At 41.3% G+C, this 15,269-nt stretch overlaps 1 protein-coding gene across 1 annotated transcript in view; it reads right to left on the bottom strand.

Moving 5' to 3' along the window:
• LOC114766138 (protein kinase C-binding protein NELL1-like) overlaps nt 1-14,606 on the bottom strand; it is a 139,017-nt gene extending 124,411 nt beyond the window's left edge. Inside the window, exons 1-2 of the mRNA XM_028956769.1 lie at nt 14,202-14,606; nt 13,423-13,551 (exon numbers count right to left, since the gene is read on the bottom strand). Coding sequence (XP_028812602.1) covers nt 13,423-13,551; nt 14,202-14,250 — 178 coding nt within the window. The 5' untranslated portion in view covers nt 14,251-14,606. The remainder of the gene's footprint in view (nt 1-13,422; nt 13,552-14,201) is intronic.
• Between the last annotated feature and the right edge of the window lie 663 nt (nt 14,607-15,269).

Here is a 15,269-nt window from a genome sequence, read left to right as displayed (position 1 = left end):
TAACAGTTTTACTTGTGTGTTAGGCTGCTTTTCTGAAATTAATTGAACTATTAATCTACTAATCGACAAACAACAGACGATAAATTAATCATCATTATCTCTGATAACAATGGCAGAAAATGCAAGTCAATTTGCAAAAACTACAAGCTGAAATGTATTAAATGTCAGTTGAATGAAATGTAAGACTTACTGTGCAGGGCAGAGGGTCACCAGTCTGTGAATTTTCCACATCTTCTCACATATTAATGAGTCCTGTTAGTTGTCCACATGGAATAAAAGCCTCCCGGCAATAAAAACTTAGTGTCTCCTGATTTAATTTGCCAGGCTTTGAATAGCCTGGCCTAAAGGTCTGTTTCTTATGACTGCATTACTCTACCACCAGGGCATTAACATCACGGAATCCCTGGCAGAACAAAGACTATGTGAGGTCTGATATCAGCACAGTTTAAGTACAAGTATGACCTCGCTGAATGCTGACTTTAACACTCAAAGAGCACATGTAAAGGACATCAATAAGCCTGCTTGAGCATTCATGAGCTTCCACGAGAGCAACGGTCTTCAGAAGTGTATACAAAGATAGATGAAAGGCTCTCAGTCTGTAATACTGGAAATTCTTAATATGGAAATCACAATGGTTGACATTGGTAGCTTTAATGAGAAGATAACCATTTATCACTGACACTCAAAATAGGTTTTCATCAATAAGACTTTCATCTGGTAAATAGAAAATGTGCCGAAAACACTGGATTAAGGCCTGAATCATGTATCATGATGCTAACCTTCCCTTCATAAAGAATCCTGCTGAAATGGTTTCCTACAAAAATATAATTTTTGCCAACAGAAGTGAGAAATATTGCTACATTTTGTTGGTATCACTCATAGTCCTCAAACGTAGCTGGTTTAGCTGATCTGATCTTAAACTGGTCAAACTAGCTGGACTGCCTGCCTAACCAGCTCTACCGGTGCACTCTTGTCAAATAGTATTTTTTCAGAGGTGTATGGATAATTAACAGTCCTTGATCTCAGAATTGTACATTGTACATTTGTACAATTTTTTTAGATCAACTCACATGCCAACTCCAGCTGAGATGTGATATGGCACATCTGGCTTTGTTTCCGGCAATTGGCAAAACCACTGGGTTTTTGGCTGAGACTGCAGTCAGATCAAGGCTGGTTTTAAGAAGGACCCAGATCTGGGTCTAAGTCGTCACCGTGCCATCTATGGCCTATATCTAGAGGATCGAATTGAGGGCACTGTACAGTTGTCATTCGGACATTACAATGCATTACATTTAGAAATCTAGATCCAGTCGCTTTTTCAATGGAGCAAGATGTAAGAAAGATGGCATTTCCTAAATTCAGGATCAAGTTTGGTATTACACTTTGTTCTTTTGAACAGAACTAGAACTATGACACAATATATCACAAAATCACCTCAGTAAATTAGCTCAGTACTGGTTACCATGTACCAGTTTACCAACTGAGTAAGATCATCATGAAACTTTAAATATCTAGATTTAGCTTCCATCTCTTACCCACCAGAGCATTCAGGAGCTTGTAACATGACTTTGCAACTGCAAACATTATAATAAGGTAGAATTAAATTCTAAGACATGCATTAGAGTGTGTCTGGTATTATCCCTGGATTCAAAGTTGGTAAATTTCATATAACTTTTTAATGAGGGTTTTTAATGATTTTTTTATTGAAGTAAAGTGACTGAATATATAACACTATTGTAAAATTGTATGAAGGCAGTATAAAGTCCAACAGCAAGGATTCTCAAGGAACGTGGTAATTTTCTCAACTGATCTCAACTCAGTCTAGTTTTGTGTGTGTGTATATATGCATTTAAGTTCTCCCTTGGTGTACAAAGCTCCCCCAGTGCGGTAATAAGCCAATCCGAATCCCCTATGGCGTGCACTGGCTGATGCTGTTTAAGGATCCCCCTGACTGGCAGCGATGATGCAGGGAATTCCCAAACTGCATCCATATCGATAATGGCAGGCACCCACTGCAAGCAGCTTCACAAAGCCCTGTGGTGCTCAGATGAAAGGGGATGATTTAGCCCATCTAAATGGCCGGGATACGGCTCTGTGTTGGGGTTGGGAGGTGTGAATTCCAGTTTATGAAATGAGTCCTGGAGTCCATCAGAAGCCCATCAGTGGGACTCTCAGATCCCAAAGCTCCTGCCTCTGAAACGCCGACCAGAGCAGCTTCATTAGCATCTCAGAGCACCCAGCCATCCTAACAAACGGATTCTAAAGTGATGACTAAGACTTTTACACTTTTCCTGCATAGAACACAGTAGCTACAATATAAAATGCATCAAAGATCACTTTAAAAATGTAGGTTCCTACTATAAGTTTCTGGAAAGAAAAAAAGCCCTATAGCCAACTTATTTTATTTATATATATGTATATGTATATATATGACCGGTTACATTGGTAGATTCTCACTGAAGGCATCAAAACTATGAATGAACACATGTGGGGTTATGTACTTAATAAAAAAATGGTGAAATAACTGAAAACATGTTTTATATTCTAGTTTCTTTAAAATAGCCGCCCTTTGCTCTGATTACTGCTTTGTACACTCTTGGCATTCTCTCGATGAGCTTCAAGAGGTTGTCACCTGAAACGGTTCTCCAACAGTCTTGAAGGAGTTCCCAGAGGTGTTGGCCCCTTTGCCTTCACTCTGCGGTCCAGCTCACCCCAAACCATCTCAATTGGGTTCAGGTCCGGTGACTGTGGAAACCAGGTCTCCACTTTTTGTTAAGTACATAACTCCAAATGTGTTCATGTGTGCGTGTGTTTATGTTACAGCTGAATATGCCTGTTATGGCATCTGGAATGGCCTAAAATACTCAAATTAGAGCATTTACAGTCTAGTTACAAGAGATGATGCAGTGTGAAAGTAGAGCATGTGTGGGGGTTCATGTAGTTAACACTACTAATTTGATTAATAGGCTTGTTGAATAACATTAACATTTGAATAAGGCTGTAGATATGACTAGTGGCCTACAAAATGAAATGAAGATGGATGTAGGAAAAATGTGGCAAGAAACAAATGTAGTCATTTGTTTCTTAAATTGGTAAATACACATTTCATGCCTGTATGTAGAAATCTACATAGAAAGGCATTGTATTGAATGGGGTCCATTTTGAAAATAGTGAGGGGACTTTAATGTAATGTGGTCTGTATTAATAGTCTAATAGTGTCAATGGTTATTTTGATGGGAATGAGGAATTAGGAAATATAGCAAAAAAAAATATTCTACCCCAGAAGCATAGGCATATTGCTGTCACGGTCGTGACATAGGGGTTTTCCAGATCCGGGAGCCAGTCTGTTGTTTTCTGCTGTCAATGTTGTCTGCCCTTATCCAAAATTGTATTTACCTGTTGTTGAGTGTATTTAGGCTGCCCTTTTGGTGTCTAGACCTTGTGGGGTAATTGTATGTCTGATTGTTTGTATGTAGACATGCCTGTGATTCTAGTAAAAAAAAAGTAAAATTCCCTTTTCTACGTGAAGTCGTGCAAATGCGTCCTGCTTCCTTTCCTTGCAACGCTGATTGTCACCCTGACAATTGCATATAGAGGGTGTCATTTATAAAGGGTTGTCATTTTGTCACTCTGAAACAAATTTGAACCAGCAACATCCAATCTGCATCTACATGCCATGTCTATCGCCATGTCTATCGTACAAGCCTTTGGCATTTACATTTTCTCAAATGTGTTGGATAGACCATGAGAGTGTGGTCAGAATGTTAAGATGGGAATGTTATTTGGTTCGGTCGATAAGTGCAGAGGATAGACATACACTAAGATAGTATAAAGTGTCCTGACCTCAGGTCAGAGTGAGGTACAATGTGGCTGCACTTTCCATACAATAACCCATGGGAAGAATCTCATCTGCCCGTGAATGCAACAGACTACACCTGCATCCCAATCTCATTTCATACATTTGCAGCATTATGGCACATCCTCAGTAGTCACATGAATTACAGAGACTCTGTTGGACAGGAACTCAAAACCTTTCATTTCATTAGTGTTATAGAGTCAGGGCATAAGGGCGTACAATTTTAATGATCTCTACAGGCAAAGCAGCAGAAGTGCTTGGCCTTTTCTAAATGCAAATGTGCTATGTCCCTTTGCCAATTTTACAAACTATTTTCCAAACTTAATACCAACTGTTCAAAATTTGCTGTTTAGAGGAACCGGAACGTGTACCTCCAGCAACTTATTACCAGTAAAGGAGTAAAAATGTTGGCCAGCTTCCTGTGAAGCATTAAATTATTCAATTAATAGTTTTGTGCCGTAGCCGCAACACAGATTCTAAGAAGAACACAATTAACTGTGTTTTCTATGGAAAGTAGCTAAAGCTATACTCTAATTTGCATGTTGAATACCACCTAGTGTCAGATACTAGCATTTGTTTTCTTCACACCTTCACTCTGTTCTCATACACACTGTGTTTTCAGATCTATTATAAATTCAAAGACGCCCTTCTATGACGATAAAACTATACTTTGTAAGGGCATACCAGGTATCTGGTGACTGAAAAAGAGCTTGGAAAAACATGCTTTCTCTCTAAGGCTTGGCCATCTCTGGGACTCTGTCTGGGATCCAAGGCATCACACACTGCTTTTCCATGCATATTTTAGTCAAGTTATGCTTACAACAAGTCCATTTAATTATATTACTATCCTTGTCCCAGTATACATGCTATGGAGGGTAAACTGGAAAAAGTGTCATGGTTCTGACTCTGGATGGTGCTCCAGGTCTGCATTCCGGACCGGAGTTTGCATTGTGCCCAGGATAAATGTACCCTGTTTCAGCCATGTCATATACATTTTACATTTACATTTAGAGCATTTATCAGACAATCAGTAGTTACAGGGACAGTCCCCCCTGGAGCAACTTAGGGTTAAGTGCCTTTCTCAGGGACACAATGGTAGTAAGTGGGATTTGAACCTGGGTCTTCTGGCTCATAGGTGAGTGTGTTACCCACCTAGTCTGGTTTTCAGTCTAGAGTAACATATACATGCTGGGCTCGTTTGACTGCCAATTGCATTATTTGAGTGTGTTTGACGCCTGATGAAGTAGTTCAGTTGGACACCTTAACACGTAATCTAAGACGGATTGATTCAATTTATGTCACATAAATATACTGACAGACATTGTCAGTTCAAGACCACTTTTTCTACTGTGCAGACTGAACATTTTTACTATTCACTGCACAGGAGGAACGTGTCAGGTGGCACTGGTGATCCCAGTTTCCTGCATCTAAGTCTATCTCACTAGTCCCTAAAGATTCACAGAATCCAGCACAAAGTCACTAGAGTAAAAAAACATGTAATGCAGCAAAACTAATCTCATTAACCCAACCACTAAAAAGGGCCATCAAACAAGCACATTAATGAGTTAACTTTTAGAAAATTTAGCATATACATTTTTCCCCCATCACACGACTTGTTTTTTCCTGAATTTAAGTTATATAGCTATTTGGGGGGTGGGTGTGCAAAGCACTGCAATTAGAGTCAATTTGTTGCAAAAAAGAGCAAGAGGATAAAAAAAACACATTTAGGGCAGACTCAAAAGGATAAGATTAATAACATTAGATAGTATAAGAGTAATAGTGTTATAGTTTGTGTGTGTGTATGTTTGTGTATGTGTGTGGGTGGGTGGGTGTGTATGAATATATCTTACTTACTATACATTCTTACTTAAAATGTAAGGTCTGTGTTCATATCGATTGCAACTGACCTCATCTCCACGATATGTTATATCATATGGAAATATGTCCAGCTGCAGGTTTTTCTTAGAATTACTATTATTACATTTAAGCTAGTTGTTACATATATTCTACATAAATGATTGGCAAAGCCTTAACTAAATTATATCTTGGCTCTATGATTAAAATATGCATTTTCCAGTCAAGGCTTACCCTGTAATCACCAACACAGGGAGCTAGATGCACTCTCTCAAGGCAACAATGCAGCTATTTCTGAATAAAAGGTTACTGTCAGTGGGCTATGGCATAAAAGTAGGCAAGCACACACTCATAAGGCGTGACGGAACATTATCTTCCCTGCTTGTGTACATCATTTTGTGTGCAAATTGGAGAAGTTACTGTCAAGAAAAAAAGAAACAATTGCAAGGTTCACAGCATTGACTTGACTTGCACAAAAAAAAAAAAAAAGGCTAGCTGCCGGAAAAGACAGGAACACATTCTGCACGGCGGGCTGGATGTGCAAAGCGTACCGCTGCACTCCCGGCGGTGTCTGCGTTGCTTCGGCACGTCTCGCCTTTCGGATTATGCGCATGGGAGTGAATTTAAGGATGAGGCTGAGTGTGATTCATATTCTCTGCATAGCTGATTATGAAGACAGAATGAATTATTAAACTGGATGGCACTCCAGATGTTTTCCCTCATTTTGACAAACAACTTCCTTGGCTTTTCTAATGCCTGGAGAAATGCACTCTGCATAACTAGGGTTTGATAAACCTCTACAGGCTGCCCCTGTTTTCCTCCTTGGGTGATACGGTTAGCATGCACTGCTCCTGGAGCAATATGAAATGCCAGACAGCCTCGACATCAAGAAAACACTGCAGTAATGCCTCTAAGCCAACAGCTTGCAAGAGGAATGGTGTTTTTTTTGCTAAGAGCCTATAACAAAAGTACATTTAGACAAAGCACACCGTCCTTTTCAGTGCAAAGTTCCGTATTGACATGCATTCGGTAGCCACCCCTAGACATGATGTAACAGACGATCCTGTTTATGCAACAGTGTTTCCTACCTCAGCAATCTAAATCAACAAGACACAATGTGTCGCCTGGAGGTGCAATCAAACCAGAACGGGTCTCTGGCTGCCGTCTTGTCAAGAAAGGATCTGTGACTTAGTGGCAGATTTTCATGATGCGGCAGCGCCAATTGCCAAGCAGGCGTTCGGCGACAGCTGCGCTCTCCCCGCCCAACTCAAAGCTCGGCGGAAGAAAACGGGGCAGTCTGCTCGGCCTGGGAAATGGCCGGAGTCTAAACTGCGAGAGTCTGAATACTGCGGCTTCATGGGACGAGGGCCTGATGGGGTTCAGTTACTGAACACCCTAAAACTGGGTGCTTTTAATATGGAAAATCATAACAAAATAACAAATGATGTAATGAAGAAAGTACAAAGTCACTTACGGTCAAAAACGGTCTTACGGTCACTTACTTATAAACTCCATCAATGAGGACAAAATCCTTAAAATAAACCCTGAAGAACATAAGATTAAACTCTTAAAAGGGACTTAGAGATCTATCATATAAACAGCCATGCAAATAAAAGCAGTTTAATTGCTGGGTAATGAGTTTTATTGTCCTAATTTCTGTCTACAGGACAGGCAACAAGATAAGAAAGAGCTGACGTTTTTCTTAATAAGACCCCATAATGAGCTTGGTACAGGGATATACAGGATGAGTGTGTTTTTTTTTCCCCCCATAGCCAAGTTATCATAAAAATCTTCGTTACACTTAATTGGTGGCTGTTTAGATGTAAGTACCAGGCACAGGGCTCAGGTAATCTGTCAGATATTTGATGGAGGGTAAGGAAGACCATTGCATAGCCGCAAAGATGTAAACACAGACTGATAGACAGTGCCAATTTATGCATATGAATTCACGTAACATGTCCATAACGTGGACTGTGTGGCACTGTGGAGAAGCCTTATTACCATGAAGAATATAAAAACGTTTTCCAGATGAAAAAAAGAAAAAAGACACCTCATAGACAAACCTCTGTTTTGTTTCAGTGTCCTGATCATGTTCACTATTACCCTTACCAAACCCTGCTCTACACCTGCCTTAACGGGTGTTAAACCCCACGACTGCTCGGGTGTCCCAGGTAACATAAAGAGGATCACTTATGATCATTAATGTTCACATGCAATGCAAGAAAGCACTACTATATGCAGATGCCAGATTGTGAACATGCAAACAAGTTGTCGGATGATCAAAGTATACAGGGCTCTGGTTCTATGCTACATTAAACAGAAGGCTGCCTGAGTAAACAGGAGAACACACTTACATGCAAAACCATATCGATTATACAGTGCAGCAACAATTTTAAATGCACTCAATTATGTATTCATGTCATACGTTCTGCTGATTAAATTAAAGTATGGAAATAGAAGCAAATCACGATATATATGGCCTGTGCAAATTACAAAACCTATGTTATAAAACCACCTCTCACTCACAATTTTTTTTTAAATCTGAAAACCGTGTTGTGAAAGCCTAATATTAAACCAACATCTCATGGGAGTGCTGCTCTCAGGATTCAGACCGATTTTGTGATGCAGTATGAAAGAGAAGAGGCCTGATTGTTTAGTTCATCCAATATATGCTACATAATGCAATGTTGATTCCATTGCACCCACTGTGGGAATTTTCTTCTGCCTGATGACCCCTTCTCTTGAGATATATGCAGATATATGCATGCTCTAATTGAAATTTCAGACTTTATTTTTGAGAGAGCAAAATCCTATTCACGAACACAAAGATGGCTCTGCTGAAGTGTTACCCCCTTTTTCCCTTTTTGGTTCTATCCATTTCTCTGTCTGTTTTAGAAAGATGCCATGTCTCTACAATTGAAAAGCAGCTTCACAGCACGAAGATGCTTGACAGCAGAGGTGTTTTTATGGAGGCATAAGCCTGAGTTTTGTTTCTCAAAAGCTTCCTTCTTGTGAGAATTTTCCAAATATTATTGCAAATATTGACTATATCATCTTTTGCACCCCCCTCTCTCAAAATCATTTTCAATAATCCATCATTACAGCACAAAATAATAATTCATTTGTGAGTGCTGTTGCTCTGAAATAAAACACTGCACAGCATGTCTTGATTTCAGTCAAACTGATATTTCAATTAGGTTGTGCAGACTTATGATATCTGCTGGAAAAGAATGTCTCCCGATAGCCCAAAGCGCTGTTTCTCACATATCTGGGTGATAAAGCACTGATGGAGAGAAGCCATTGGAGATTGCATGTTATTACCAGCACTTAGGCTGTGGTTATAATTGACTCGACCTCACTGCAGCTTTTGCCAGCAGGAATAACTAAACCCTGGGGCTCAATTCAGTCAGGCAATTTTCCATCCAAATATCACACAAACGCCAATGGCTTTATTTTAAGTGATCCAAAGTGGACTGCAGCCCAATAGGATATCGGTGTGTATTAATAAAGCACGACATTAAAGACTTTTTTTTTTTATCTAGAACTAACATTTTAATAGCCTTTTGCATCATTATGCATGATTATAAAAAATAAGCCCATCAAGAAAATTAGGTTCCAATGCAGATTTTGAAGATTCACGCTGTCTATCAATCTGTCTGGCTGTGGGCGGTAAGGGATATTTGGTGGCAGCAAAGCTCCACCTGTGTAGAATCTTTGATGTTTATGAGGAAGCATTAGCATTTGGAGTAGCCTGCTCAAAATCGTCACAGCCCAAGAAAATTACAAACGTGTTCTGTCTTCTGTCTTATGTGGCGGTCAGGCAGAGGCAACATTTCAAGTGTAGAGCAAAGAATGAATTTGAATAAATAACAACAAATTCTGGAATCTAAAAAAATTGAATTTAGGTTAAAAAGAGGAAGGGCCCTGCAGTAAGTTACTGGCTACAAAGTTTTGCAATGACACAAACTGAATTATTGACGGCATGCGATAGACAGATGGCAAATATCACCCAAGAAAGAATGGAAAGACTCTCAGTTGCCACAAAAAGCAATAATTATCAATCACTGAATATGCTGTTGGTTGGTATTGTATATTAGAATATAATACAGGCAGGCAGGTTCTTCTTTAACTTACTTAACATTTTGCAGTAACAGAAATTTTAAACAAAGGTGCAAAAGCCTTTTCATGCCACTGTATATAAATATGAGGTTAAACGTACACCTACACCAACAGAACTGAACACTAAACTTGCTAGCTCTTATTACAAACCAAAACCAAAAGAAAGCCATCAGCTGAATGATATGATATGATATAAAGCCTTAAATAAAAAGAAAATCTTCAAATAATGAAACCCGCTCATGTGAAATAGCTGGAATGTTGCACTCTGAGGGCCATGATCATGAACGCAAAGATAAAAAACGAACACCAAAACCAAACAGGCAGCATAGCGGTAGGTTATCGGTACACTCAGGCTGTTCACCCAGCAAACTTTGCCCTTTAAGGACACAGTCTGACCCAATTAAGGGCCCAATTAGGGCAATTTTTTCCTTCTGTGTAAAAATATCACGCGCTACTCACAGCTCCAGCGCTGTCGAACAAACTTCTGAACGAAGGGGGAAGCAGCAGCACAAGAAGTCTCAGCGCATATAAATTCAGCGCCGGGCTCCCAGGAGAATCTGGTTTGATTCTCATATGGATGCACACGTTTGTGTGCAACTTCAGCACTTCGCGAGTGTTCAAAAACTGCGCTATGCTGCTAGACGACATGCAATTTTTTATTTATTTTTTATTTTTTTTATTTCCTTGCATGTCGTTAGACTGCTCTTTCATGTCCCCCACCAAATACACAGCAGGAGGACCTGCATTTGCAACCACAAAGCCACTGCGACACAGCAGCGCTCCTCAGTCCCTGCCACCGCCAGCCGTCTGTCCGGCATTCGTACATTCTCTGACCCTCTGTGCTTCCAACCTGCCACATGCATCATTAGGTTGTTAACGATCAACTGATCCTAATTAAGCCAGGGCTGGAATGAAAGCATTCTGGCTGGGGGTGCAGCGGGGAGGAGGGGACTGCGAAGCTTTGCAGTTCCAACAGGATTCCAATGGCAACCGATCAAATTTAGTCCATTCGATCATAAAAAAAAAACATAAATTGAGTCGTTTCTCATTTATTTTCATTTCGGTTTGACTGTTTATTGTGTGTGGGTGAGTCCCTTTTGACGCATGCCTACCATTTCGGCTGCTTAGCGCAACACGACACCTCCCGAGACCCAGTAGCACCACAACCGACAATTTCACCTCCAAAATGCAATATACACAGTGGGGTCACGCAACCCTGCTTTCCTGCCAAATACCCACCATCTGTTGTTTATGAATCACTCGCTAACAGTAAGAGTTAATGGGGAGCAATTACTATCTGCAGCCTGCCACCGATCATCGTTCTGCGTTCTTCTGCCTTGCATCCACCTGACAGGAAGTCCTGTCGCTTCCATTAAAGCCTCTAGACAAGATACAGCTTTAAGGTGTCATGCTTATACTGTGAAGCTCAAGATACAGTTCAGGCTTTGTAAAGAAATTGAATCTGTGGAAGTTACATAATTACACAAATGTGTAATATTCCGTGTATCACACCATCTTGGTCATTTTAGTTGCATGTATTGGTATTGCATAAACAAGTGTTGCACAGTTTTGACGCCCATTATACATTGAAATATTTGGTGCAATAATTTTGTCTGAATGCTTATAGACAAAATGCTTATTTACAAAATTTTGGCTTGTGGAAGTTGCTTTTGTCATAACTTTATATCACACAGTTCTGACCACTGGTTATGGGGATCAAGTAACCAAATGTCCGTGCATCACATAGAGAATCGTCCATTTGGATTCTCAATTGGTTTGTTATTTAATGCTTCTCAAGCATTTAAAATTATTTTAATATAGTATGGAATACTATTGAAGAGGGCAATACCACAAGAGGGCAATACAAAAATAACACTCTTAGCAGTTTAGCTAAGATAAAAGATACCTGATCTTTATTTAAACATATGTCACAGTATACATTCCGAAAACTAATTCCGTCTGCTGCAATACCTGAAACATTTCATTTTATATGCTGTTAATATAAAATAAATTGTTTTGACAAAATAACTAGGCGCTTATTCCATAAAGAAATTTAAACTGAAAACCTGCTGTTCTCCCCTTAAAAACCCCAAATCCATTGTGTGTTTTCACGAGAAGACTGGACTTTCCCCCTTTTAGAGCATCACTTTGTATAATAAAACAGCACCATCTGTTGGTGGTTCCTTATACTGACACTGAACATATAAAGGCCCCCTATGGTTTCTCTAATAATCTTAAACATTCTGATTATCAATTCACAGAAATAAGCATTGATCCGAAGTCCATTAAACAGATGCAGCACTATTTTTTTTTTTGCATGGGCAATAAGCAAATCCCAGAAACCAACTCATGGGTGTTGCCGGAAAAAGCCAGAAACCAATCACTCAACCCCCATTGGATGGAAGTTCTCTTTTTCTTTACATTTCTAAATTTTCCGCCATAGAGCCTCCGAGCATTTGAGCGACAGAACGAGATTGAGACAGAGGGCCATCACTAGTGACTTTTTTTTTGAGACGCAGTTGGAGTGGTGAAAGGTCACTCGCATGTCTCTGCCGCTTTAATGAGGCTGGCTGAGTCCCACAGCCTGGCCCTCGGCCCTCAGCCTGAGAAAAGAGAGTTTCGGTGCTGGCGGCACTTAATCTATGACCGGTAAGTCTGATGGATTTTCCTTCCCTTCGCGATCAGATCTATCCCCCCTCTGTCAGAAGGCTCTATGCCCACAACGCCAGGACTAGGAACCATTCTGCGCCTGTTCTTCAAAGAGGTTTACGACATGCTCATGAACAAGGACGTCCTTTCTTAGCCGTGGGCGCTGTAGCACAAATCCTTGTACATCAATGCAGCGGACTATAGGTTCTTTTCAATGTTCACAGATAACGAAGCATATGAAAACGAAGACTCCGGCTGCATTCGCTGCATTCTCAAGCAACCACCATCCAATGAACCCAGTACAATTACAGCAAATGATCACAATTACAACACTTATGAAAGCCATCCCTGCCGACTTTATACAATGCCTCGATTTCTGTCAAATTCTGGACCGCAAGAAGTGCTCTCCAACTCGCATTAGTTCAAATGTCACTTTAACAGCACAGCACCTAATACATACTACTACATAAATATTATATAGTCCAGCAATGATTCCATTCCAAGCATGGGGTGGAAGGTCTGGCTGTTTTTCTAGGGGCAAAAAAAGATTGTGTCAGGATGTGAATGTGACATACTGTGACGTGTGACATAGAATGTGACATATTGTCCTGAAACGGAGACTGAGATTGGTGCCTTATCATCTCTTCACAAAGCGTGGTGTCCAACATTATTGGCCACAGAGAGTCTTAAATTACTCAACGCTACAAGGAACGTGTAATTTCACTGGACTGCCAACGCTGGCTGGAAAAACTCATTTTTAAGCCTTTTTTCCCCCAGCGTAAGCGTTTTATGTATGTTTTTTAGCTGCCGACTAAGGGTTTTACCACAAACCATTAAACAAGAAACATATTTTAGAATATAAAGTATGCCATGTACTGGTCACGTGACATTTCAGATAAAAAAAAGTCTTTATTCTAGTGTGTGGACCAATAGGATCGCTTTACCTCGGAATAAGAATGCTTTACTGCTGTTGTGAAGACCCGCCACTTGGGTTATTCCAAATGTTGCGTTCGCCGCGTCCAGCTCCTGGATGATATCAAATTGTATATCGGGGTCTACTCCAAACCCTAAAACTAAAACACAACAACAGCAATTAAATTAAATCATGAACATTTCATTACAGTACACACAACAGTACACAAAAAAAAAAAAAAAAACTGCCACTGATGATATATAGCATCACCCTTATTAATAATGGTCCGAAGGGAAGAACTTTAGACGCAGTTGCATCGACGGAATATGCATCTCCCCTTTCCAGACGCGCAGTGAAGTGCGAGCTTATGGCGCGGGGACCCCAGTTTACCCCCGTTTATTATAATAAGCCGGGAATAAACCGGACCGCTACTGTTTCCTACTGAGAGAAATCACTGACATGTGATGACATCACTATTACTATTATTCGTTTAATTATTATCATTGCTTCGACCATTATGATTATTACGATCTTGGGCCATTTCATTTGTACGAGAAGAGGTAACGTTGCTGCTTTCGAGCTGGAAAGGTTTAAAAGTTAATGCAAATTAAAGGAGACGCGTGAAATTAGGGAATCCGCCCAAATTCTCCTGGATGCGTCTGAGAGCCGAAGCATTTTTTTTTTTTTAACCTGACGCGCGGAATCTCTGTATTTCATATATTGCCTATATATATAAATGTAGCATTTTTTTACATTTTTTGGAGAGGGAAAAATGTGTCCACCTCAACCTGCGCACGTAACGCAACCTACCTGCTTCCACAACGAGCAGGACCGGCAAAAGTGCAGCGAAAGCAGCCATTTGTGCGCGACGCGATAGATTTCCACAGGAAAGAGAAGAGAAAAAAAATCCACGAATCCCTCCCCAGCCCCAAAGAAAGAGCCGCCGAGACGCGCGCCTTCGCCGTCGCTGTCGCCGTCGCCTCCCGGGTATCCGAACTTGACCTGCTTCGGTGTGTGAGGAGGAGCGGCGGCGCTCACCGGCTCTGGATGCTGCTGCCGCCGCCGCTGCTGCTCGGACCGTACCACACCCCGGCGGGAGGGGGTCGGCCGGGCGGCGGACGACGACGTTCCTCCCCCCCGCGCCTTCGCGCGTCCGTGCGGGACGATCGCAGCCCACCGGGGCTCCGGTTAATCTTCCCGGGGTCTTGGTGTTGGCTCAAAAGCGGTTTCGGACCGGCGCAGAGACAGCGGGTCGCGATGACGCTCCCCTCCGTTGCACGAAATAGACAAACCCGTTTGAAGAGGTGACCAAAGATTCTTAATTCATTCTTCACCAAGTCTTCTTTTAAGTACCAGACAATCACAAATGACCCTGACTGTGCTTTCTGACGATCACTAGATTATTACTGTCATATCGGAACCAGGCAGTCATAATAGGTTCTTATAATAAGGTCCAGACATCCCATAATAAACATAGTGGAGCCATCAGAGGAACTGTTCTGTTTACCGAGATGCGATGCATGCGGCTGGATATGAGCTTGCATGCGGGTGTGAAATAATTCATAGCAACCTGTCAGCAGTGAGGCACTAGCACAGTCCCACTCCTCCTCCCCCTCCAACTCAATCAGTGTCTTTCCCCGTCCGGCCCAGGCCTCGCGGGAATCCGGCGGCCTTTTTAGGAGCGTGGGCGCTCCGGGCCCGGTCTCTCGCGGGCCCTGTCCTTGTAGGAACCTATTAATCACACCGCCGGCCTCACCTGCATGCCTAATGTGTGCGCATTGTCACGCTGTCTCGGTGACACGGCTCACAAGAGCGCCACACGCACTACTGACACGGCAAACAATGGCATTTCTGCTCATTGGCTTTGGCAATTAAAGA

Source organism: Denticeps clupeoides, chromosome 16, assembly GCF_900700375.1.
Source record: "Denticeps clupeoides chromosome 16, fDenClu1.1, whole genome shotgun sequence".
Taxonomy (NCBI): Eukaryota; Metazoa; Chordata; class Actinopteri; order Clupeiformes; family Denticipitidae; genus Denticeps; species Denticeps clupeoides.
Note: the sequence above shows the minus strand (reverse complement) of the source record. Positions and strands in the feature narration are given on the sequence as shown.